Source organism: Amphiura filiformis, chromosome 20, assembly GCF_039555335.1.
Source record: "Amphiura filiformis chromosome 20, Afil_fr2py, whole genome shotgun sequence".
NCBI classification, from domain to species: Eukaryota; Metazoa; Echinodermata; class Ophiuroidea; order Amphilepidida; family Amphiuridae; genus Amphiura; species Amphiura filiformis.
The window spans coordinates 23,685,263-23,710,257 of record NC_092647.1 but is presented as its reverse complement, the minus strand read 5'-3'; the positions used below and the strand labels follow the sequence as shown (position 1 = coordinate 23,710,257).

At 37.0% G+C, this 24,995-nt stretch overlaps 1 protein-coding gene across 1 annotated transcript in view; it reads left to right on the top strand.

Annotated features, from left to right (window-relative positions):
- LOC140142888 (uncharacterized) overlaps positions 1-24,995 on the top strand; it is a 63,995-nt gene that overhangs the window by 7,162 nt on the left and 31,838 nt on the right. Inside the window, exons 2-7 of the mRNA XM_072164908.1 lie at positions 4,052-4,139; positions 7,122-7,249; positions 12,532-12,630; positions 14,433-14,525; positions 15,489-15,581; positions 22,598-22,693. Coding sequence (XP_072021009.1) covers positions 4,058-4,139; positions 7,122-7,249; positions 12,532-12,630; positions 14,433-14,525; positions 15,489-15,581; positions 22,598-22,693 — 591 coding nt within the window. The 5' untranslated portion in view covers positions 4,052-4,057. The remainder of the gene's footprint in view (positions 1-4,051; positions 4,140-7,121; positions 7,250-12,531; positions 12,631-14,432; positions 14,526-15,488; positions 15,582-22,597; positions 22,694-24,995) is intronic.

Below are 24,995 nucleotides of genomic sequence, written 5' to 3'. Positions count from 1 at the left end.
TCATGTTTTCAGGATAAAAACAATCTTATTTCTAGCGATTTCACAAATTTGTGGCCATTCAACAATGCCCCTTTTTCACTAGAATGCAAACGATATTTCTAATAATACCCCTTTAGGAAACACGTGGGGTAATGCACGGTACCCAAGTGGAAAAATGAAACAGATCATTTATACATTTGATCAGGGTAGCACAAGCTCAAAAATGTTAAGGGTCTAGTGAGAATCTAAGGGGTCCGCATGCGCAACCAGGAATATGTGGTAACCTGTCAAGGTTGATGTTATTGTTTCATGCATTGTCATTATATTGACCGATTATTTTCATGATTTTTGAACGCTCTATTCGAAAGATTTTTTGGTTTTGGTTTCTTTTTTGTATCGACAATGACAAAATGTTTTATGAGCAACTCGGCAATGAATTACATACATGATAAAAGCTTCCCTGCATCTTAAAATTTAAGGGGTCCATGAAGTTTTGATCGGCCCCGTTGATCAGTTTTAACTTGTAATTTAAGGGGTCCAAAACAAAAATTAAGGGGTCCTGGATGCACAGACGCACAAGAATGTGACCCCTGCATGTGATTCATAAATGAAGAACACCCTTTTTTTTTCAATTTGTTTTGAAGTTGTATGAAAAATCTAAAAAATAACCTAACTTCCGACGAGCATGAATACCTACGGAACTACTTTACGCACAGTCTTGCACTATTGGTTTCAGATTTGAGAGTTGCGCTAGAGACGAGTCTATGGTTGCATATGAAGTATGAAAATTATTTATTGGTGCCCGAACTGCTCACACCGTAGGCCTATTTACCCAGAAAATTATTCTATTTCAGATTGATGTAGTTTTTATAAAACCATGAAATACAAGTGAAAACAGTGACTACACCAAAGGAATGTTATATTGTGAACTGCGATGCGATTTATAATGCGCTAATTCCTGGATCCTCAAATGACATATTGGAAGGAAAGCTGAAGTACTTTTGTCCATATTGACATTGTCCAGTTACCATAGGGTATTAAATAAAAGGCACTAAATTTAATGCCCACGTGACCCATGGGTGCCGCCATACCAAGACCACCAAGTGATCAGTAGATGTGCTACAATGTAAAGAGATAGGAAATTTTCAGACAAATATCATCAAAATTAATGACAATTTAAAAGGCAACTTAATTATACATTGGGGGATTCTGTTTTTAGCATGTTTTCAAGAACTAAATTTTGAAAGTTTTGATCAACGGAAAAAAAGTTATCAACGGAAACTCTTACAATAATATTACAAAGTTGCAAAAAAATTTACAAATTTGCTAGAAAATTTGGACATGCATCCCGCGTTTCCAATTGAAATACACAGGAAGACCACCCACTGTGCCAAAGGTCACTTTTCAAAACATCCTGTCTAGTCGCTGTAATCATGGTAATGTCAGTGCCCATCTTGTCACATGGGCATTAAATTAAGTGCTTTAAGGATACGATACATGATTTACCGACAAGTGACTCATTTCTGAATGCGATCATGAATTTTGAAGAAAAAAAAGTTTCCACAGGCTTCGTTGGGATTCGAACCAGCGATTCGAATCTTCCTTCGATTACGTGTCTAGCGCTTTACCGTTCGGCCACGGTGGCAGTTGAGTGGAGGAGTGTAATGATAAATGATAAATCTCATAATGCCATCCTTAGCCTTTTGTTTACCAAAAAAAGACGCGTTTTGTAAAGATAGATTAGCCGTTGTATGCATAAAGAACACAAACGTTTGGGAAAGGTTTCAAACAAATAATAAAGACACTGATGTGATGATGAAATTGCGTAAGTCGGGAAATATCTGCGTCGCAATGTTTTGTTCTGGTTTTAGGAATTTGACCTTAAAATTTACGACTTCATGACATTATCATTCGAAATCAACAAAAGATATTTCAACAGTATATGGCATCATTCTTTCTCTAGAATGTTTTATACATGTATGTAAAATAGCTTCAACAATGGTTCGCTGCATAATGGTAAAAACAGCCTTGACCTAAAAAAGGGCGAGAGGTACCATATTTACGGATTCAGGCTAAATTTAAAATTGATATAAAACGTTTGTTTTTTGATCGATTACAAAAATTTATTTTTGTCATATAAAGAAATTGTGTCTGGCGTGGATTACACTACAGTTTTTATTCTTAGGGCTCTTTGACTTTTTGGGGCGCCCTCTACGGAGGCGTCCCACAATATTGGCATGTACTTGTGAGTAGCTTCTAATTTCAGTCTTACTAGATTTACTCCAAGCAATTGTTGTGCTATTTTGCTAAAATTATGCCCTTGCTCAGAAATAAATCCACAATATGCTTGGATTTTATTTTATTATTGTTTTCTGTTATGCACAGGATAAAATGGTGTGCGTAGATTCTTTGTTTAAAAGACAAAATTAATGGATTTGTAAAAACACCAAATAAATCGAGACCTTTGACCTTTGTAACCACTTTGACCTTTGTAACCAGTTTACCGCCTCTTAGAACCCGATGAGACGGTGACCAACACTTTGGATTACAATAGCCTAATCTGAATGGCATAGTCCAATAAGCTCAAATAAACAATCATAGTGCAAAATTTGACCTAACTTGCAGAGTATGAGTTTTGTACCCAAAGTTTCAAAGTCAGGCATCTTATCAAGATCAAGATAGTGATAGTGACATAACAATTAACACGCTTATCTTACCAAGGTCTTATCTATCTGCATGGGGTAATTGGAAATTATGGTGTAGCCTATTTGTTTTAAGGATGAAACAACTGGCTCCTTTTGCATGGAAATTAGAACAAATTACTATACAAGCTGTATCAAAAAGTTTGGTACCCAGCAGTTTTGATAGTAATTGAAAAGCCTGGTTCTTCCAAATGCAATATCGGGTCCCCCTTAAAATGATAAAATGATCAGACCATAAATCCTTTGTGACTGTTTATGACATTAATCAACAAATTATGCGGATCCTAGATGTGTCGAGGATGTTATGTTTATGAACAAAACGTTACGTTTGTATTTTCAACATTGTTAATCATTGCTACGTGTATGTTAACAAATGAAAGTTCTGTAATTATTTTAATTCTTCAATGCTAAGTTAGTAAGTATTCTTTTGGATATCATCAAATTGTAAATCTCTAGTCAGATTTTCAGTGTGTTAACAACTATGTATCAAAGATGTTACGTTCATGTACAAAACATTAACGTTCTTATCTTGTAAACATTGTATACCCATATAGCTACTTTTGAAGAATGAATGTTCTGTAATTGTCTTTTATCCTTCATCTCTATTAGATTTTCAGTGTATTAGCAAGTAGATGATGTATATGTATCACAGACGTTATGATGTATATGTATCACAGACGTTATACATTCATAAAAACTTTTCTTTTGGTCAACATAGGGTAGATCCTCTTCTATACTATCCATCATATACCCCCCCTGCATAACGAAATTCAACAATATTCAATATCCAAAGCAATATCATCACTACAATATGCCCCAAAATTGAACCCCCCCACCCCACATAATCGCAAATTGACACGACAGCTTCATTCCAATTCAATTTATTTCATCCAAAACGGTCCTGTGATACACCTTCCCCAATCAAACACATTTGTCTTGCATTTGATCATCTTCTACTCTTACCAAAAAAAAATCATTATGATACCAAATCCCGGGACCAAATCTAAACACCATGCCATGGAATTCACCATATCACGTCCAAGCTCACATAATTTGGGCGCCCCATTCCTTTTTTAAAGGAATTTTTATTTAATGATAGAGTGAATCCCCTGGCCCTCTATAATTACGCACAAAAGATCGAATCCCCTTAAATGCCCTAAGACGACTGTTGTTGGGAAACACGGAGAAGTAGAAAAACAGATTTTGCAAGGAGCTATTGAAGGCCGATATGGAAGGGGACATGGACACCCATGGACACCCATGGACACAAATAATGTGAAGCTGGTTTCAGAATTTATTTAATCATGTTTTTGATCTGCTGTGAAATTTGCAATAAATGATATTCTCTTGATTATTTTTTAATTTTACAGACAGAGATGGCAGATGTAAAAACACGCACACCAAATGCAGTTGCGAATCACAAGCCTGGAGGGGCCAGGACTCCTAGGAAAGCTTCAGGTATAATATGCACTAAATGTTTTTCATTAGTGGTTGTTTTAGTCCGACGAGTATAAGACCTTTTTTTCTAAGTTAACAGTCTATACACATTTCACACTATCTCACATGGCGCAAGAAAGACGAATCGCGAAAGTCCAGTGACCGCGCCGCCTTTTTCGGGAGGGGCGGTTAGTGGATTTTTGTGTGGTTAATTTTTCTTGAGAGATCAGAGTTATAGTTGGTAACTAAGAAAAAAACATCTCCTACTCGTCGGACTAGGTTGTGTCAGGGGGCATGAGCATTTTCCCATCCAATATTGAGCTTTACCCCCTCACTTTCTCATTAAAAAGATAAAGCAGTAAAATCTCCCTCTATTTGCCCAAATTTTCAGGTTTTTTGCTCCCCCTAAAACTTACTTCCCACCCCATTGTCCAGTGAGAGTAGCGACCAATGTCTTATCTAGCCACCCGTCCACCTGTCAATTTGGACGGGCAGTTTGCTCCTGGGACAGGCAAACTTAATGTCTGTGATATATGTTAAATTCTAAAAATAATGCTTGAATAAGTTTTGTGAACTCAAAACAAGACCAGACTAATAAATTTGAACTGACTGTACCCCTAGAAGATGCATATGTCTGGTTTCTGTTTTCCGTGTCAAATTTTGGGCAGGCAGAAAATGGCAGGCACTTGTCAAATCCTAGCTAAGACCCTGGTAGCGAGCAAGGCAAATTGTTTATTTTACTGTTAAAAAAAAAAGAGTAATTATTTTTGGATGCTTCTTGGCAATATTTTGTGAGCACAACATTATGTTACAGTAACCACTCGGGTATAAGCCCCCCCCCCCCCCTAGATGGCAGATTTCACTTCAAAAATGGGGGTGGGCTTATAACCGGGAAGGGCTAGTGCTTGAATTGAAAAATATGAACAATCACCCCCCATTTGTATATGCCAAATGTACCAGTAATTTCTATCTTCTATGTCAATCTCTTAAAATTATAAGGGGGCTGGCATTTTCTTCGGAAGGGGGGGGGGGTCCCAAAAATACTGGGGGGTTTGCCCGCGATAGGGGGGTCATAAAAAATTGACTCCGGTCACCGACATATTTGGGACCCCCCCTTCCGAAGAAAATGCAAGCCCCTAAGTGTGGATTGTTAATTATCAACTGATATTTTTTATATTTGTTCTTAAATATGAGAGCAAAGCATTGATTTGATTTAAGAACTTGGCCCAGAATGTTTTGAAAAAATAGGGGGTGGACTTATATCCGAAGGTGGGCTTATACCAGGGTGGTTACGGTATATACCATATGAAGAGATTTACAGGATGGTAATCATGGTAATGAGTGGGGATACAACACTTTTGTACAATAAACTGATTTGATGCTGGGTTTGAAGACTTTCTCTGCTTTGCATTCAGGTGAGACAACCATAGCATCAAATAAATACCGCTGTGCATAATCCTTTTCTTGATAAATTTACGAATTTATTCTAGTTGAAATCCATACCCCCTATAGAAGACAGGACCTTAATCTTCCACACAGAGAGTGAGAATTTTAAATAGAGTTCAAATTGAAATCCACACCCCCTTGTGTTGAGGATTAAGGTCATGTCATACAGGGGGTGTATGGATTTTAACCAGAATAGCCCATTGCCAATTGAATAGAGACACACAAATATGATGCAATGAAGACTGATTGTATCATCCATTGTCTTAAAGATTCAATTTCAGAACATAATTGAAATTGGTTGATTGCTTAAACGATCCTGTTTTGTTTTTCCATACTGCTTTTCTGTTTTATGCAAAATTTCAAATGCCAGACAGTGCTAATTGAATGCCCGTCGGCAAAATGCGGATGATATTGCTTGTCAAAAATTCATCTGTATAATTTTAATATTGCTGAAAAAAGACATCATCCACAATGGGCAAATTGTGATTGTTTTTAGTTTTCCAATAATAAATGTTTAGAAGGTTGGTTTATATAAAACGTATCAAATTCAATATTTTCTAAATGTGTCCTTTGTCAAATTGGTTCACTTTATGCGACATTTAGTTTGATACAAGAGGAGACATCAGCAGTGGCGGCGGAAGCGTTAAAATTTAGGGGACAAGCAAATTTTGTTCCAGTGTAACTGGGATATTTAGGGATTCAATCATGTTTCACCATTGTTCATCACTGTTTAACAACGATGCGGCCACATCGTCCGCGTGGTTTATCAAACGCAATTTATAGCTTTAAAAGTTTCAAAAAAATCCTGACCTACCTACCCTAATTTTTTTTTTATGTTACGCCAATCAAACAACCCGGAAATGAACCAGAAGTAGATCATACTTTTGATTGTTGGCCCAATTATTAAGCTTTTTTTTACTGAAAATTTACTTCCAATAAATGCCCTTTCAAAAAATTGCACGCCCCCATCCCCAGGCCAGGGCATTCATTATAAACAATACGGTATGTCCATGAAGTAAATAAAGCCACAGATCAAGTGAACCATATTCGTCGGTGATCAGGACAAATCTCCTATGTACTTTTGGCACCTGACCATGTTGAAAACAAAACTGTCAACAGGTTACATTGGACGTTTTGCTTTAAAAACATGTTCAGGGGCCAATGACACAGGAGGTTTTTCCTGCCCAACCATGAATTACATAAAAGGCCTATGAAGGCAGACAATATATTTTCATACAATTTCCTCAAAATGGTCAACATGGAGATAAGGCAGTTTTGGGATCCATCCACCCCCTATGGAAGACATGACCTTAATTATCCACGAAGGGTGTGTGAATTTCAAACAGGGTTACCTAGATGGGTGACTCCATTTGAAATCTACACCCCCTGTGTGGGAGATTAAGGTTATGTCTACCACAGCGGGTGTATGGGTTTCAAATGGAATAGCCTATTTGCACTGAGCCCTTGATATGAAAAGTCAGTTTGATTAATATCAATTTGTTAAATTGTCAATTTTGTCACTTGTTTACAAAAAACTTTTAATATCCTTTTTTTCAGATTCATCGCAATCATCATCATCGAGACCAAGCTCAAGAGGAGTAAATAGCCCTAAACCAAGCACAAAAGGCGTTCAATCCAAGATAGGATCTAAGGCTAATATGACACATACACCAGGCGGTGGCAATGTAAGTACATTGGACTATTCTATTTGAAATACACATTCCCCCTGTGGAAGATTTAGCTAAAGTTGTGACACAGAGGGAGTATGGGTTTCAAATAGAATAAGCAATATTGGGTAACTTCCATTTGAAATAATCTGGCTGTGGAAGATATAGGTAAAGCCAAAATACAGATGGAGTATCACGGGTTTCAAAATAGTTGACCCTAGCCAATTCCATTTCAAACACATACTCCTGTGGAAGACTTTTCTTTGATATTCCTCAGGTGTATACATGGTATAGCAGATATCAAATGGAGGGCACGGTGGCTCAGTGGTTACGGCCTTGGACTCATAATCTGAGAGCTTGCTCGACGTGCGTGGATTCGATTCCCTGTCCCGCCACCGTGTTGCGCCCTTGGGCAAGGCGCTTTGCCTCGCTTGCCTCACCCCACCCAGGTGCAATGGGAAGCTGTTAGGGGTAGTCACAGTCGTTGTACTGATGGACCCTGCGCCACTTGTAGGCTGCAAACGTGGTTCCGACATATTCTAATGACGGCGAATAAATGTAAAGCGCTTAGAGGCTGTTTACGGCATAAAGCGCTATATAAATGTCTACATTTATTTATTTATTTATTTAATCAGGGGTATGGCAGTCCAGGAGATACACTTACAAGCCATAAGGCTGCGATCACATAGAAGTATACTATTCGGTATACGGTGCACGCTTTGCAGGTGCACACGATAGCTTAAATCGAACAAGGCAATTTCATAGTACCGGGTCACATAAGGCTACGATCACATCTAAGTATACTATATGGGGTATACGGTGCACGCTTTGCAGGTGCACGCAGTATAGCTTAAATCGAAAGCAAGGTAATTTCATAGTACCAGGTCACATAAGAGGCACTATTCTAAAAGGCCGATACCTGCGTATAGTATAGTATACAAATACAACATGTTTTGAGGGAAGTAGTCAAAACTACTGGTCCCGAGGTGTTGGATGATTTGACTACTTCCCGACGTGACAGCGGAGGGAAGTAGTCAAATCATCCAACACCGAGGGACCAGTAGTTTTGACTACTTCCCTGAATGAAACATGTTGTATTTGTTTTACTATACCTCATAAATATTTTCACTATCACGGCCTAAAATCGTAAATAAAAGTCAAAACACACACCAGTAAACGTGCCGGCCGGCATGTTAAATAAGCTTAATATTTTGCTTACCTGATTTTATTACAGGATTTCTGTTCAATTAGTATTTACATTTTGACCTACATTATTCTAATTTTATTTTTAACTTTCCATAAATAACATTTTGTTTCATAGAACGCCTAATTAGTAGTGTTATTATCCTCGGTAATCTCGGCAAAGTAACTGTAGCAGACGCCATTTTCACGATAATCGCATCTGCAGAATCGCCGTTGTGTAGCATAACGCTACGTCTGAATGAATGGTGACGCGCGGGGTCGAGACACCGTGTGATAGTAGGGGTGCGGAAGTTTTACTACTTCCCGCGTTCGCGTAATTGCACAGGCGCCGGGAAGTAGTCAAAATACCGTACTCGGACGCTGGCGTTATTAACCAATAAGATGTCTGGATTACCTAATAAATATTTATGAGGTATAGTAATATAGTATAGTATAGTATAGTATAGTGGGAATCGTGCGTGTTCGACTTTAGTGCAGCGTACACCGTCCTAATTTTAAAACTAAACCCTATGTGAGTAAATTCATTTTTTTGAATAGATGCACTATCTAATTCTGCACATTATGACACCTCATTTAATGCAATTTAATGACCTCAAGAAGTAAAGTTACAAGCATTTGATTAGACGAAGAAAATTGGTAAACTGATTTATACTAAGCTTATTTCCATATGAATACGCTGACTCGATCAGGCTGAGTTCACATAGTATACTCCTATATGAACTCAGCCTGATCGAATGAGCGTATTTCGTATAGCGAATACCGTATACCACTGTGACCGTATACCGTATACTTCTATGTGATCGCAGCCTAAGCAACACACAAACATGGCAGAGTCAGTACTCTTTGCATTTAATCGAAACAAAGACTACATCAAAGTTGATGTTCACATCATCACAGAGTGCACAGTCACCTGGTCAAGAGCGCATAGTAACAATGTGTACATTGTTCTTGTTCTGAGGAACTTGTTCTGGACATTTCAAGAGGATCCAATGTTGCAAATTGAAGAAGCAGGCTTGCCAAAAACTGATGGGTACCCAGCAAACACAAAAACGTTTTAAAAACATTTTAAATAAGTTATATTTTGGCTTTTGGTTTAGGTAAAAACGTTTTAATAACATTAAAATGTCGGGTTATATAAAGGTCATGATAACGTTTTAAAACGCTTTTGTATGAAAAACACACTACAACAATATTTTTAAATGTTTTCAAAAATGTTTTTGCAAAACTATTTTTGCAAACATTTTTGCCAAATATTGTGTCAATACGTAAATGACATTATGTTAAAATATTTGAACCCAGCAAACACAGTTTCTTAAAATGTTTTTTCAAAACATTTTAATAACATTTAAATGTCGGGTTATATAAAGGTCATGAAACGTTTTTAAAACGTTATTGAAAATATGTTTGGCAAACGTTTTTCGCAAAATATTTTTTCAACCCCAAAATAACATTCTGTTTAGAATGTTTTGTATCAAGTTTTCAAGAATGTTTTTGGAATGTCATTAAAACGTTTTTATACCTTTTATATAACCCCACATTTAAACGTTTTCTGTAAAACATTTTTGTTTGCTGAGCAGTAGATGATCAAAAAATGTTTTTTAAGATTATGAAAACGTTTTACACTCTTAATATACCCTTTATATAACCCGACATTTAAACGTTTTCTGACAACCTTTTATAACCTTTTGCGAATGATGTCGAAAACGTTTTGTGTTTGCTGGGTACCAATAATTTTGGCTTTAATTGCATAGTTTTTGAGTTCTAATGGTCTATCAAAACCAAACTATAGGGAACGAAACAAAAAGACCGATGTGGCCCTATGGTCCTCCCTGTCTAAAATGAAACTGATGAAGCCATGTAAATGTAGTAAGTTTCAATGCAAAGCTGAATCCGTTCACCCAATTTGAAAAGCTCTGAAATGAAACCACAAGTACAGAAGAAAGGTGGGTAGACATTTTAAACCCTCTCCTACCCTAAATCTAATGAACCTATAGGCCTATAGCTTTGTTCAAAGGGCTTCATTCACCTGGATGGGTGACTCAATTTGAAATCTACAACCCCTTTGTGTATCTTCCATAAGGGGCATGGATTTCAACTGGAATAGCCCGATTTCATTTGAAAGAGACTTTCATTACATTGGCAAAATAAGGGCAATTATTGTGGTACTGTTGGACTGAAAAAGTTTGCTCCAAAAAGGCCAGGAGAAAAGCTCATTCCTTCATCCCCTTGGAAAAGTATTTTGGCTGTATCTCAGGAAACTGGAAGTATATCCCATCCTTGCATCCTGTCAAGTCAAGCCAGACAATTTTACAGTATTGGACCAGCATCAGACATATGATGCCATTCCCACATAATAGTAGTTCACACATACACACCAACAATAATCAAACATTAATATCTGTATTAAAAGCAGGACATGCTATACCATCAACATGAAAGAGTGATTGCGGTCTTAAAATCACATTATTATGTAATTTTCAATTAGAAAACTAATTGCTTGTGTCTCCCATGTATTCATTTATTTTTGAACCAATGCCCAGAGAGTCCATGACACATTAGTATGGTAGCAAATGCTTAAAGCTTAAAATTTATTTCTTTTTAATGAGCTGGGGCTTCATGTAGGATCAACACGTTGTTGGACATTGGTCTTGTTGATTAATCAGCTGAAGCCTGGACTGATGCATAGGGCTGTTCCAGTTGAAATACAAACACCCCCTGTGGAAGACATTACCTTAATTGTCACACAGGAGGTGTAGATTTCAAATGGAGTCACCCATTCAGGTAATCCTATTTGAAATTCACACTCTCCCTGTGTGGACGATTAAGTTTGTGTCTTCCATAGGGGGTGTATGAGTGACAACTGGAATAGCACATTTTTAATGCCCTGGTATATTGAACTTACAGGTGTAATTTTAATTACACACATAATGAATCGCAACATTATTGATGTGAATTTGCGGACAATGACCACTGTTACACCTTTCGGTGATGTACACAGGATTTGCAAAGATATCACATTAACCAGACGCTGAGTACGATTGGCTCAGTCTGCTCAGATTGCAAAGATACCCTCAAATTACAAGCACAATGCAGCCCTGTGAGATGTAAACTGTAAATGCCTTGGATCGCTTGCAGATAGGCCAGTGCTGTAGCTAGGACTTTTCAGAGGGGTGGAAAGGGGTAAGGTAACTTTTAAGGGGTGCAAAATTTGACAAAATTAGGCTACAAATAACAAAAAAGACATACAAATCTTAAATACCAGGGCAGCTAGAATTATCACAGCCTCCCTTTCCCCTGGCTACGCCACTGGATAGGGTATAGTGTTGACAAATATAACTACAATCCTCGAAATAAATATTTGATCACACCGATCCCCGCACCTATGTGTTGGACACAGGCACATTGTCAGCATGTCTATGAGATACTGAAAGATGGAGTAGAAGTTGGGGAGACAAGACAGAATTCAAATATAATGACAGATTTGTTTTACTCACCTTTATATTTGCATTTGCATCTTGCGAACCCCATCCCTGAATCTTCTGGTACTTCATTTGTTTAGAAAACATGTGAAAAATCAACAGAATCGATACTGGAGATTTTTTACGCACTGCTATCTGCTGAAGATAGCACATGTTTAATATTAAAGCCATGTTGTTACATTTCCATAAGTAATTTTCTGTTGCACAAAATGTTAGTTTTCAACTTCAAAAATTTTGAGCTAAACCAAAGGCTTGTTTTTGTTGTTTAAAAGGGATTTTAAAAATCATGTTTCAGAGTTGTTCATCACCGTATGCGTAAACCACGCAGACAACACGGACGCATCGTTGTTAAACAGTGATGAACAAGGGTGAAACATGATTGAATCCCTAATTATATCACTTTTAAATAAATGCTATAACTTTTCGAGTATAGTTTATTCTCATTTGACAACACAACACAAGTTTTGCTCAAATTGCTATGAGATTTAAAAGATCTATTGTGATTGGTTACTCAGATGATTATAATCATGTAAATAACCAATCAGGTGATCTGTAAGAAAGGCAGTAGTGACCACTGGGAGTATAACATCAGTTTGTGCTTTTATTTTATTTTCCCAGGTGAAGATTCGTAGTGAGAAGAAAGACTACAGCAAAGTGACTTCCAGATGCGGCTCTATGGAAAATGCCAAGCACAAGGCAGGAGGTGGAGCGGTCAAGGTAAATACCAAGTTATAATACAACACCCTGTGTCATTTTGTAGTTCTCTTTATAGTACTCAGATGGAAAGGTATGTGTATAAGGCTGATTATATACTTGGTGTAATGGCTACTGCATCATGGCTGCTGTGAATCTGGAGGGGGTGGATTGGAACAGGATGGAGCATCAGTGCCAGCACTGGAGTGGGGGGGGGGGAGCACATCAACCAACTTTATTTGAAACTCATCTTCCCTCTGCTCAGAGGGTGTATGACATTCAAATGGAGCTGCCTAGTGTGTTCATTCCATTCATACTCCCCCTGTGGAAGATACTTCCAAAATCTTCCACTGGGTAGTATTGCTTTCAAGTGGTATACCCCAATTACCCGAGTCATAGGGCAGGATTAGATATAGTCAGCCATTGTATGTTACTTTGATCTTTGTAAAAATTATACATTGAATGCTTCAATTGAAATAAACAAATTATACAACAATTGTTTAATCGTTCTTTTGTTGCAGGTGCTTTGCGTTTACTTTCATGTTACTCAAGATTTTGTAAATAGATTTGAAATCCATTTATCTTTTCAAAATTTCATATTATATATTTCTGTTATATATTGACTCTCTGTATAGCTTCACAATGTGCTTTCTTCTTTACTTCCTATTTTAACAATTTCTTTAGAGTCAGCATTGTACTTATCTCGGCACAGACGATATTATGTATTAACTTGGAAATTCTTATTCAGATATGTGTATGTTTTGTGTTGTAATAAGTTGTATTTAATTGATATGATCTTTGCCTCAACATCAAATATCTTTCTGTTACATTTTCATTGTGTAAGTGATTTATATGTTGTTACCACTATATCACTACTATTTAGTCGTCTTCAGAGCCCTGCAAACTTTTTTACAAGTAGAACATAATATAGATCTAGTTAAAGATAATAAAGCTTAGTTCCTAATTGTGGATCTTAAACAAGATTATTACTTATTACTATTTTCACAGATTCTGAGAGCATGCACATTTTATGTCATGTCATAGGGCTATTACATTTGAAATCTATACACCCCTTATGGATGACTTTACTTAATCTTTCACACAGGGGGTGTTGATTTCAAATGGGGTCACCTATTCAGGAAACCCTGTTTGAAATTTACACCCGCTGTGTGGAAGATTGGACTGTGACTTCCACTTGAAATTCATACACCCCTTATGGAAGACATGAGCTAATGCCCCCGTCAGACTTTCCTGCCGCTGCGGCAAGCGGCAGGGTGTTTCAACCAATGGCAAGCCTTAATTGTGTCTCTTCGTCTGTAATGCGCATGCGCCACGCCGCTCAGCAGCAAGCGGCAGGGTAGTATGAAACCAGCATTAGTCTCCCATACAGGATTGTAGATGGAAAATGGAATCACCCATTCAGGTAGGCCATTTGAAATTCACACTCCCTGTGTGTAAGATTAAGGCCATGTCTTCCATAGAGAATCCATGGATTTTAGCTGGAGTAGCCCATTTTGATGCCCTCTTGTGAAGGTATTTGTACTAAATCATGTTTCATCTTTTTTTTTAGTATTTGGGTTGCCAGTTTGAAACTGTTTCCGACACTGTTTAAAAATTGTTATCATCATTCATGTAATTTATTGAAGGAACATGGGATTATTTGATAAAGATTTGTGTATATCAATGAAAACTATGAAATCAGATAGAATTGTAGATTAGCAACTAAGTGTGTTTTGTATTGTTGTATGTATGTCTTTAAGAAACTTGTATATTTCTGAACAGATTTTGAATGAAATGTTTTTGCTTCATATTTCTAATTGCTTTAGATTCATAGTGAAAAGATTGACTTCAGTAGAGCTCGTAGTCGTGTCGGTTCTCTTGACAATAACAAATATTCACGCAAAGGAGGGGATGTAAAGGTATCCCTGCATGCATTGCATCATACTGACCCCACTACTAACTAGCATATATTTAAAAATGAAGGAATGCAAATTACAAATAATAGGCCTATCACACAACCTATGAACACCATAAGGGAACCATCGAGTGAGCATAACACTGAAAGACATACTGGTTCCAAGTGTTTCATCAGTTCCACTTTGATGCCTTTTATTATAATAGAAGGAAGAAGAAGGGCCCTTCGAGCTTCCAACAAGGGCTTTACTTGCGGAAAATGTGCATGCATAGCATGCAAGAATTTGGTATATTACACTATTTTGGGCCATTCTCGGTGTGTATTTGGTGGGAAACTGCCTCCTTGCCCCTGTTCTTTTCCTTTGCCTTCCCAATTTTCTTGTTTGTTATAGGGAGGCACTTTTCTCTATTATTTTTGTCTCCCATCCCTCCGTTGCTATGCTACTGAATCATTAGTATAATTCAGTGTCATTGTTTGTCAAATTCCAACAATTAACGGTAAAGCATGTTAACATTGCAAAATTAACATGGCTGTAACATTATATCCAATATTTAAATAATTGGATGGAGGCTTTTGAAACAATAATAAACAATTAATATGCATGGTGTCTTTAACATTTTGTTAAGTGTTTGTACCTTTGGTCTCAACAATCCTTTCTTTAGAGGTGCCCAGAATCGGGGGATGGGACTGAGCAGATAGGGACAGTGGACAACAAAATAGTATGAGTTTTCATGTTTTTGGTGTAAACCCATAAACCAGGATTGATAAGTTAGAGCCCCCAAAACCACCCCAGCATGTACCTGTGTCTGTCCAAACTTAAAATGTGAACTGATACACTTGCATGCTGGACTAGACTTGCATTTCAGTATAATTCTGTCATTCTGTATTCTAGAATACGTAATAGCATGCTCTATTAAGCTCCACAGTTTGCAGTCCTCTCAGTTCCATGTAATATATTGTCTTACAGATTCATAGTGAAAAGTTAGACTTCAGTAAAGCTCGTAGCCGAGTAGGCTCGTTAGACAATACCAAATATAAGCCTAAGGGTGGCGATGTCAAGGTAGATAGATAGATAGATGGATAGTAGCATGGAGCAAAGGGAATGTGCACGATAGAAAAAGTATAAGCATCGGGAAAACACTTTTGACCGTCCACTATGAATGGGCTGTAATGTCTGCATTTTGCATGTGCACTTTGAATATTGCCCATAACATGCATGTTTGTATCCGTTTTACTCACTATATCCATTTCTTCTTTCATTGTAACAAATTTTATAGATTACTTTTATTTTATGCTTTGTTAGGCCTTACAAAGTTGATTCTCTGAGTTTCCCATCACCGCCAACGGTTGAAATTCACGCCTGCGTTTAAACTCATTTCAATTCTTCAATACGTAAACTTGTGCCTGAAGACCCCGGTGGGGTCACTCAACTTGCAATACTGACCGCACGATCGTTACCAAAATCAAGGAAAAAGGGTCATTTTAGGGCATGTCCATGGACAAAATTGTCCGTGAAATTGGAAAAATAGGGTTTTTATTGCATAAATGTCTGCGAAATTGAAAAAGGGGTTCTTATTATTTTCTCCTGATCCCGTGGCCAGATAAAAAAATCACAGGAATAAATTTGGTTTCCTACTTTGTACTCATCCCGTGATCAATGTTGTTCTCGGTTCTGATTTATATGCAAGGGGTACTACTTGAATTCTGTGAAGCCCTTGTTAATTACTGAAAAAAACCATTCATAGGCCTAAAAATCCCTTCCTTGAAATGTTGAAATAGGGTCAAAATGGCAAATGTGTCCTCGGAATCTAAAAAATAGGGGTGTTTCAGAGTACCATTTTGTCCTTGTTTTGGAGTAAAAAAGGGGGTAAAACTTCATGATTTGTCCTTGAAATCGACTGCAAAAGGGGGTAATTTGTACTTGTGGTAACGGTCCTATGCGTCCCCCCTGCCAGGGAGTGACCCCACCGGGCTGAAGACCACATTTATTTCCACATTTTGACTGATAATGAAACTTGGTAAAATAAAAAATAATAAAAAAGTTATAATTTTGTTTTAAATATGCGGCTGGAAACTAGGAATCGACTTTGTGGGACCTTATAGTGTCAATTTTACCATTTTATTTTTAATTTTATTTTCACCAAATTTGTGCATGTTTTATATGATTTTCCCTACCTCATTATATTTTATGTTCTGTTTTATTTTAATGCATGCCTAAAGATTCACACAGAGAGACTTGACTTTACCGATTCCCATAGCAAAATAGGCTCCTTACAAAATGCACATTATACACCTAGGGGTGGAGAAGTGAAGGTAATTGAACACCAACAAAGTAAAGTTTTAACTGTATAACTACTAACCAATCCTATCACAGAGTCATTACAAAAGAAAGATTTTGACCAATCACAGAGACTGTAAGAAACAAACTTCATTCTTCTGACCATTCATACATCATTTTAAATAATTCTGGTTGGTTTACTGATGTGTTCTTCATATTCTTGGATAACGCAATACAAGGAAACAATGTAATTGGAATTCTATAAAGATTCAACTTAATCCTATGCTTTAATAACTCAGTTAACAGATCAGTATAGATAAGTAAACTAAAGTTTCTTAGTTTGCAAAGGACCTTTGTATTTTAGATAGCATAAACTTGGATAGATTCTGTTATAAAATAGTAGGTTTTAATTTTATTTTGTGTTTCAAGTTTTTATTTCATTTGACCCATAATGTGATGTAATCAGGCAAAATGAGTTTGATATCTGGAATCTTGATTTTAAGGCATAGCCAATAATAGTTTTCAATTTCTGTTGTATTTTATTGTTCTGAGCAACGCTAAATGCATACCTGCCAACTACTCCGATTTCCCGAGTTTTTTTTAATTTTAATTTTAATTTCTTTTCCAAAGTTTTCGGCGACTTTGGAGAACCACTGGACCTATTCTGAAATTCTAGGATCATTCACAGTTAATTTGAAAACAATTGGAAAAAATTACAAAAAAATTACAGTTTATTATCCTTAATATGCAAACCACTAACTAATGTTTACCTCTTCATCTAGCACATATTATAAATGCATAGAAAACCAATGCATGTATAATAATGTTAACCCCCCGCGTCAGAGGCGATACTACGGCGCTTAGTGCCCTCGTTATCATGTACTCTCTTTTCTAGGTTTTTAATGTTGGCAGGTATGTAAATGGCCATATCTCTGAAACTGTAAGTCTAATTATGATGGGGTTTTCAATAAAATAAAGCTCTGAGAATGGCTCATGTAATGAAATTAAAAATACTCATTTAGCTTGATTGCATCACATATATTCTTTGTTACCACATCTTACTTTGTTTTCTACATTTTTGTTAATGCATGCATAAATTAAAGATCCATACAGAGAGGCTTGACTTTTCCCGAACTCCCAGTAGATTAGGCAACTTATTTATAGAAAATGCAGATTATTCGCCAAGAGGTAGTGATGTAAAGGTAAATTTTGGAGTGAAATAATTGTAAAATACCTTTCACACCAATGTCGAAAGTTAACCCTAACATAGTTGTAAGTAAAATAACCACTAACTTAACCCTCAACCAAACCACAGCTAATCCAAAAACCCAATCAAAGTATTTTAAACCCTAATCCTTACTCTAATCTTAACCCTAAACGTCACCATAACCTAAGCCTTAATCCTAACCCTAAACCCACACTTCCCGATTCCAATCGCTGCTGACCCCAGAGATAAGACTGCTGCCCAGCTACTTTGTAGCAACTCTAGAGTATCAACACTGCAGTAACAGCAGATCAACACTTAATAAACACTTTAACACTTCATAAACACTTGTTTGTACAGTGAAGGTATAGGGGTGTTAATTTATAAACACCAAAACATGTTTAGAAATATGAAGATGTATATATTTTTTAACACAAGATAGTGTTTAAAATATGTATTTAAATACTATCTTGTGTTAAAAAATATAAACATCTTCATATTTCTAAACGTGTTTTGGTGTTTATAAATTAACACCCCTATACCTTCACTGTACAAACAAGTGTTTATGAAGTGTTAAAGTGTTTATAAAGTGTTGCTCTGCTGTTTTTGCAGTGATATATATTGTGAGTACCGATGAAGTAGCTGGGCAACAATTATACACCTTGGGACATCAGCAATAGGAATCTGGTATTGTAACCATAACTTTGACCTAACTTGAAACTTGGGCCAAAAAATTGTTATGTCGGCGCAACCCAACCGACCCTATTATTAGGCCTGACCCTACACTTTTTTCTTTATTTTTGAACCAAAAAATAATAAAAAAAGCGATCAGCCAACCCTAAAACAAGCAAAACCTTAAAACTTTTTTTTTCCGTCAAAAATACGATGATGCTCCTTGTTAAAAACAGAATTTTACTCAACCCGGAAGTACTGGCAGCCTCCGGCTACGCTGACAGCTACTCTGTTTCAGTGGTTGATAAATCTGGTTCAAAAACAATATTCCAATCGATTAGAAGGGTGGTATTACACGTTTTGGTCAGAGACTTTGCGCAGAAACTGTGTGATGAATTCCAACACGGATATTTCGTTCAAAGAGTCCAGGCAGCGAGGGATGATTCGACTTGCGGTCCCTATCTAAACATGCAATTGATCAAGCCAATGCAAACCTTACAGGACCTTTCATAAGGACATCTGGTATGCAGTTTTGAAGAAGTACAAAGAGAGGAAGATGGTGAAGTTGTGAAGGATGCATTTGTCATGGTCATGGAGAACGCAACTGCAAATACAAGAGCTTTTTTGTTTTAACTCATTCAATATCCCGGTTCAACAGTTCCTAAAAAAATACCTACCTACTTACCTATCCACCCTACTTTTGATCAGCCCGTTACGCCAACATTACAATTTTTTTTTTGGCCTTAAAGGGGGTAACCCTATTGGTTTTGGATATGGATTGTCTTTAAAATTACATAATAATATCAAATATCTCCCCCTTTATGCTGAAAAATGAAAAACGAGAGCATTTTCAGCGTAAATGTGAATAAATAGCCAAATTTGCAATCCAATACCTTGTATACGTGAATTGCATTCTGGGTAGGCATGCAACAACAACAATTCCCGTTCGTTTGACGAATGCTGACATGCTGCAATGCCCGGCCCGTATTGAGCGGAAAATATTTGTTTTTTTTGTTTTTTTGTTTTTTTCGCACGTTTCAGAAAAAAGGAAACAAAATATATTTCCCTTGCAATATGTACATTTCAAATGAATATAAAAAAGTTTGGGTTAAAAATGGAGAGGAAAAAAACCTTCCGATACCGGGTTTTGAACCGGGTACCTCACGGGTAAAAGAACGGCGCGCTAGCCAATTGAGCTATTTCACCAACCGAAATAATCAAGGAATTGTTTTAATTATATACGGCGGACCGTCTCCTCAGCACTTAGCGTAGTCTCCTACACAGCCAGTTTGCGTCGGTCTGACACTCGTCGATCCTCGTGATAGCCACATACAGTCTGGCAGCGAGACTACACTTAGCGTAGTTCGCTTTTTCTCTTCCCATGATCCGAAGAAATTTTTATTGTTTACAAACTGGTAACCTGTAAAAACCGCTGTGATTCATGATTTCTCCGAAATACATCGACTTGGAGCGTCAAATTTCAGGATAGTAATGAGAAAAATAGTATCTATTATGTGATACCAAAACCTCATCAACAATGAAAAAAATCGGGGATGATGCTGTCGATCGGGTTACGGACCTTTAACTATGACTCTAATCCTAACTTTGAACCTAATATAACCATTGTTCACTCTGGCATTTTATTAATAAAAAGCCTAACCCTATCCCTAATGTTAACCCTAACCTTAACCCTAATGCTAATCTAAAATACCCAAGCAATTTTTGTACTAATGATCCTCTGACTAATAGGCCGTACCCACCAAATTAACCGATGCCCTCTGCATTCTCTGATGTTTTAAACTATTGTACAGGCTTTTATTGTGATGTGCCCATACACTGCCACATTTTGCATAAAGTTATTAAGTTTCTTTCATTCTCATCTTCTCCAAATTGTTTGCTGTGTTAATACCCTTTATTTAACCTTTGTACGGTTAAGTTTTAATTTGTACCCAAACTTATTTTTGTTTGTTTTCTTTTATTTTAATGCATGCCTTAGATCCATACCGAAAGGCTCAACTTTTCCAATGCACAAAGTAAAATAGGTTCCTTAGATAATGCCCACTATACACCTGGTGGTGGAGATGTGAAGGTAAAATTAACACCAACAAACAAACACACTTTTGACCAATCACAAAGCACCTTGTAATTGAGTACTATATTTTTGACCAATCATACAACATCTAATAAATAAGTGTTTCATTAGTCCAATCACATAACACATAACAAAATGAGTACCTCATAATTGACCAATCACAACACACTTAACATATACATTCTACTTTTGATCAGACTTGCAGTGAGACATCACTTAGAGTTTACTGTTTGGTTCACCAGAGTTTGTAGCTTACAATTAGTGAAACTTGTTGTTTTCAGAACTTTTAATTTAGGAATTAAAGACTGCTTTCAATATCATTGTGACTTCATAACATTTCATATTTTATTTCTGTGCATAGCATTTGTCTCACTTAACATAGAGATTTGAATCATTACTTACTTTTCAGCTGTTTATTCATAGATTGATTTGTTGTTAAGACAATCTTTTGCTTCAGTTTGCAGTGACTATAGAATTTGATACATGCTCATCATAATAGTTTTTGTACTGTTTGGTCAAACAAGTTTGTAACTTTGCGCTTTGTGGTGCCATTTTGTGGCCCTCTTGTGATTCACGCTTGAAATTTGAGATAAAAGTGCACCACTCCAGGAGCTTTATAATAAAGGGGGGGGGGTCAGGTTGGAGCAGACTGTCCCTCAGAAAAATCAGGTAGGAAAAAAATGTATTTTTTTTCTGTTCAATCAGTCCGTTTTAGCAGATGCTCTTAACCCGGGAACCCAAGAATGCTTAGGCTGGTTGCACTCCTACAGTTTGTCCACTCTGAAGTACAAAGTGACAACGTGCACGTATACAGCGCGTGAACAGTGCGTAGTGCTGCGTCTCTGCTGCAGGCATGCGTGCCTTCAAAGTTGGCACAATGTGTGCGCCCGAGTCTGTACTTTGTACTTCAGTGTAGACTGACTGTATACCACTTTGCACCAGTTTATAAGCTTACACGTAACAAATAACTTGCATAGAAAAAGACACTATATATAATTCACCCCATACCAGCATCACATACTTGTAAATGTAACCAGGGCAAACGGCAGATAGACAAGAAAAACATAAAGTAACAACCCACTGTTACCCCTTGCCTTGCGGCAATACTTCTTCCGACGACTGACACCGATTGGGTTCCTATACACACGATAACTTAACTAATTAATTATCTACCGCATCTTAACTTATTAATGTATGCCTTAGAGGAATGCATGCATAATGAATCGTTCTTGCAGGTTGTGCATTGACTGATGAGCTTGGTGGTTTGTTAAAAATACAAAGAGAGAAGAAAAGTTTTAGTCGTTGGTGTAAAGATGTTGACCGGATGATGGTAGTGGAATGCTTATGAACAGATGTTGTATGTTTTGATAAATTGATGTGTCCAGGTTGGGCTGAAATGACTGGTGCATGCTTGAATTGTTGGAAGTAGAACATTGCATGAGGGGTCATTTCTTGATGAAAAAGTGCACACTTTTGGTATATAGCCTAAAGTGAGGGGAAAGTCACCTGGGAAGAAATGGATGAGAAAAGGTTCATTCTAGCTGTCAGAAAACAATAGAAAACAAAAGAATTCTTAATTGAAATAATTAAACTTTGACGACCAAGTGTGGGAGCAACCCTGACAATTTAGGTATCATTTAAAGCTTATAACCAAGCTTTTCGTCTGCTGCACTGTAGAAAAGATTTTTGGGCATTGCATAAATATTTAGACTCCGAAAAATAATGAGCATTTAATAGTCATAGTTTTAAAAATAATTTGAGCTACAATGATGCTATTTTTCGCCTTCTATCTACTGTGATTTTCTTCTATTCTATCTTCATAACTTTTAGATTCACTCACAAAAAGTAGAATTTGGCAAGAATACCCTAAGCAGAGTGGGATCTCTTGACAATACAAAGCATAAACCTCGCGGTGGAGAAATAAAGGTAGTAATGTACCAACAAACAAACAAACATGGCTGACATTGACTGTGATTATACAGCATTGATTGGCATTGAATCTTGCATACTGACATTGTAGAACTTTAACATGAATTATGGCTATTGCAGTTGAAATCCATACACCCCCTGTGGAAGATATGACCTTAATCTCTCACACAGGGGTGTTGACTTCAAATGGATTCACCCATTCAGGTACTCCATTTGAAATTCACACTCCCTCTGTGGAAGATCAAGGTCATGTCTTCCATAGGGGGTATATGAATTTCAACTGGAATAGCCCACGAATGCCAACTAATAGAGTGATATCACAGTCTAACCTCCTTCATCCAGACCTTTTATTTATCCGGATCTCTCTAGTTATCAGCTGAATGCAGGTCAAAGGAAAACATGTTTTTCAATGGTATAACACCTCATTTTATGCTCTATAACATCTGAAGGACAGCATTATAGTATTACCCCCCCTTTTCTGGATTTTTTACTTATCCCGCCGATGCTTGGTCCCATCATGGCTGGATAAAAGAGGTTGGACTGTGATTCGTATGATTCTCCATGCCCTACTCATTCATGGTTATAACAATTAATATCACTTGTATTTTCTCATACTGATAAATCACAGATAATTATAAACCATCCCTTTTTTACTTTTTTTTATTTTACTGCCTGTAGAGGGCCACTTATAGGGACAGCTTATAGCAGTCTCTTATTCATTAGTAACAGTGAAATCATTAGGCCTATTAATCATAAACATGCATGTGTGTTTTCATCTTAACTTTACTCACTTCTTTACCATTTTAATCAATTCTCTTCTACTGTTTTAGATATAGTAAAAGTTAATGTAATTAGCATGAATAATGCATGAGCTAATCAGCATACATTTGCATGTTATATGGTCGTTTACATATTTGCAGATAGTGAGCCAAAAGCTTGATTTTGGTCAGACAGAACCACGAGTTGGTTCCTTGGAAAATGCACACTACTCCCCTAGAAAATCTAGCGTTGAGGTAAATTGAGTGATTTGTTAATGGGCTATTCCGGTTAAAATCCATGCACCCTATGGAAGATATATGACTTTAATCTACTGCACAGGGGGTGTATGTTTCATATGGAGTCATTACCCATTCAGGTAATTCCATTTGGAAGTCACACTCCCTGTTTGGTAGATTAAGGTCATGTCTTCCATGGGGTGATATGGATTTCAACTGAAATAGCCCATTGTGTGCTTGAAGTGCAACGTGACTTCTATCTCTTAAACTTCCTGATCTTTCTTCAACTTTAAGGGATTACCAAAACACCCTAAAATGTATTCTATTACCCCCACGACCCATTATTCAAAATCGCGCACTGTGATTTGTTGAAACGCGTCACGTGAAAGACCATTAATTAGCAATAAAGTGGCCAGGGCAACGAACTTTATGTTCTTCTCACATCACAGCGCACAGCAAAGCGCGATGCAGTATATTAGCGTCGTTACGCATTCTACGCAAAGCATTACGCTTGGTTACGCGTTCTGCTATCACTTACGCTTTGGCTACGCGTAGGCGCTCCATCTTGAGGTAAAACTTGAAATATTTGGGCAAAAAATGTGATATTTTCTCTTTAAATCGCACTATTTTGTGGTAATAGAATAGAAATAAAGGGTGCAGCATTATCCTTTACACGCAAATAATGTGTCCTCGGCAGTAAAAACGTTTAAATAATGGGTTCGGCTGCGTTTGTTTTCAAAAAAGTTTATTTTTGCAATCTCACAGAACTTGTGCAGATATCACAACAAATTGAGTTCAGCTTTCTAAACTTATGCTATACTTATAATGTTCTTCTTATTTAGCTATTTCATAGCTCTTTTTGTTTTTGTTTTGATGAGTGTTGTTTTTTACTTTACACTAGCTTTAAGCTACGCCCATCTTAAATTTTTTGTTTCTACATGATCGCAAACAAATGTAATGGGAGCACATGTGGCCGAGTGGATAAGGCGCCCGACTCATAATCCATAGGTTGCGAGTTCGAGCCCCGCTCGTGCCAACGTGTTGTGTCCTTGGGCAAGGCACTTTATCCTCATTGCCTACTGGGAGATGGGGTTGGGTTGGATTGGATGTTTGTATAGTTGTTTGTTTCAATGTTGCAATATTGGCGCTGATTAAGCTGCTGCCTGCAAAATTGCATTGTGTCTGTTTAGGTGTGTTTAATGTACAATTCTAGCAATTTGACCATTAGAGTTTGAAATAAAACCTTCCTTTTTTTTTTTTGTAATGAAATTGATTCCATTTCCTTGATTTGATGTTATGTAGTT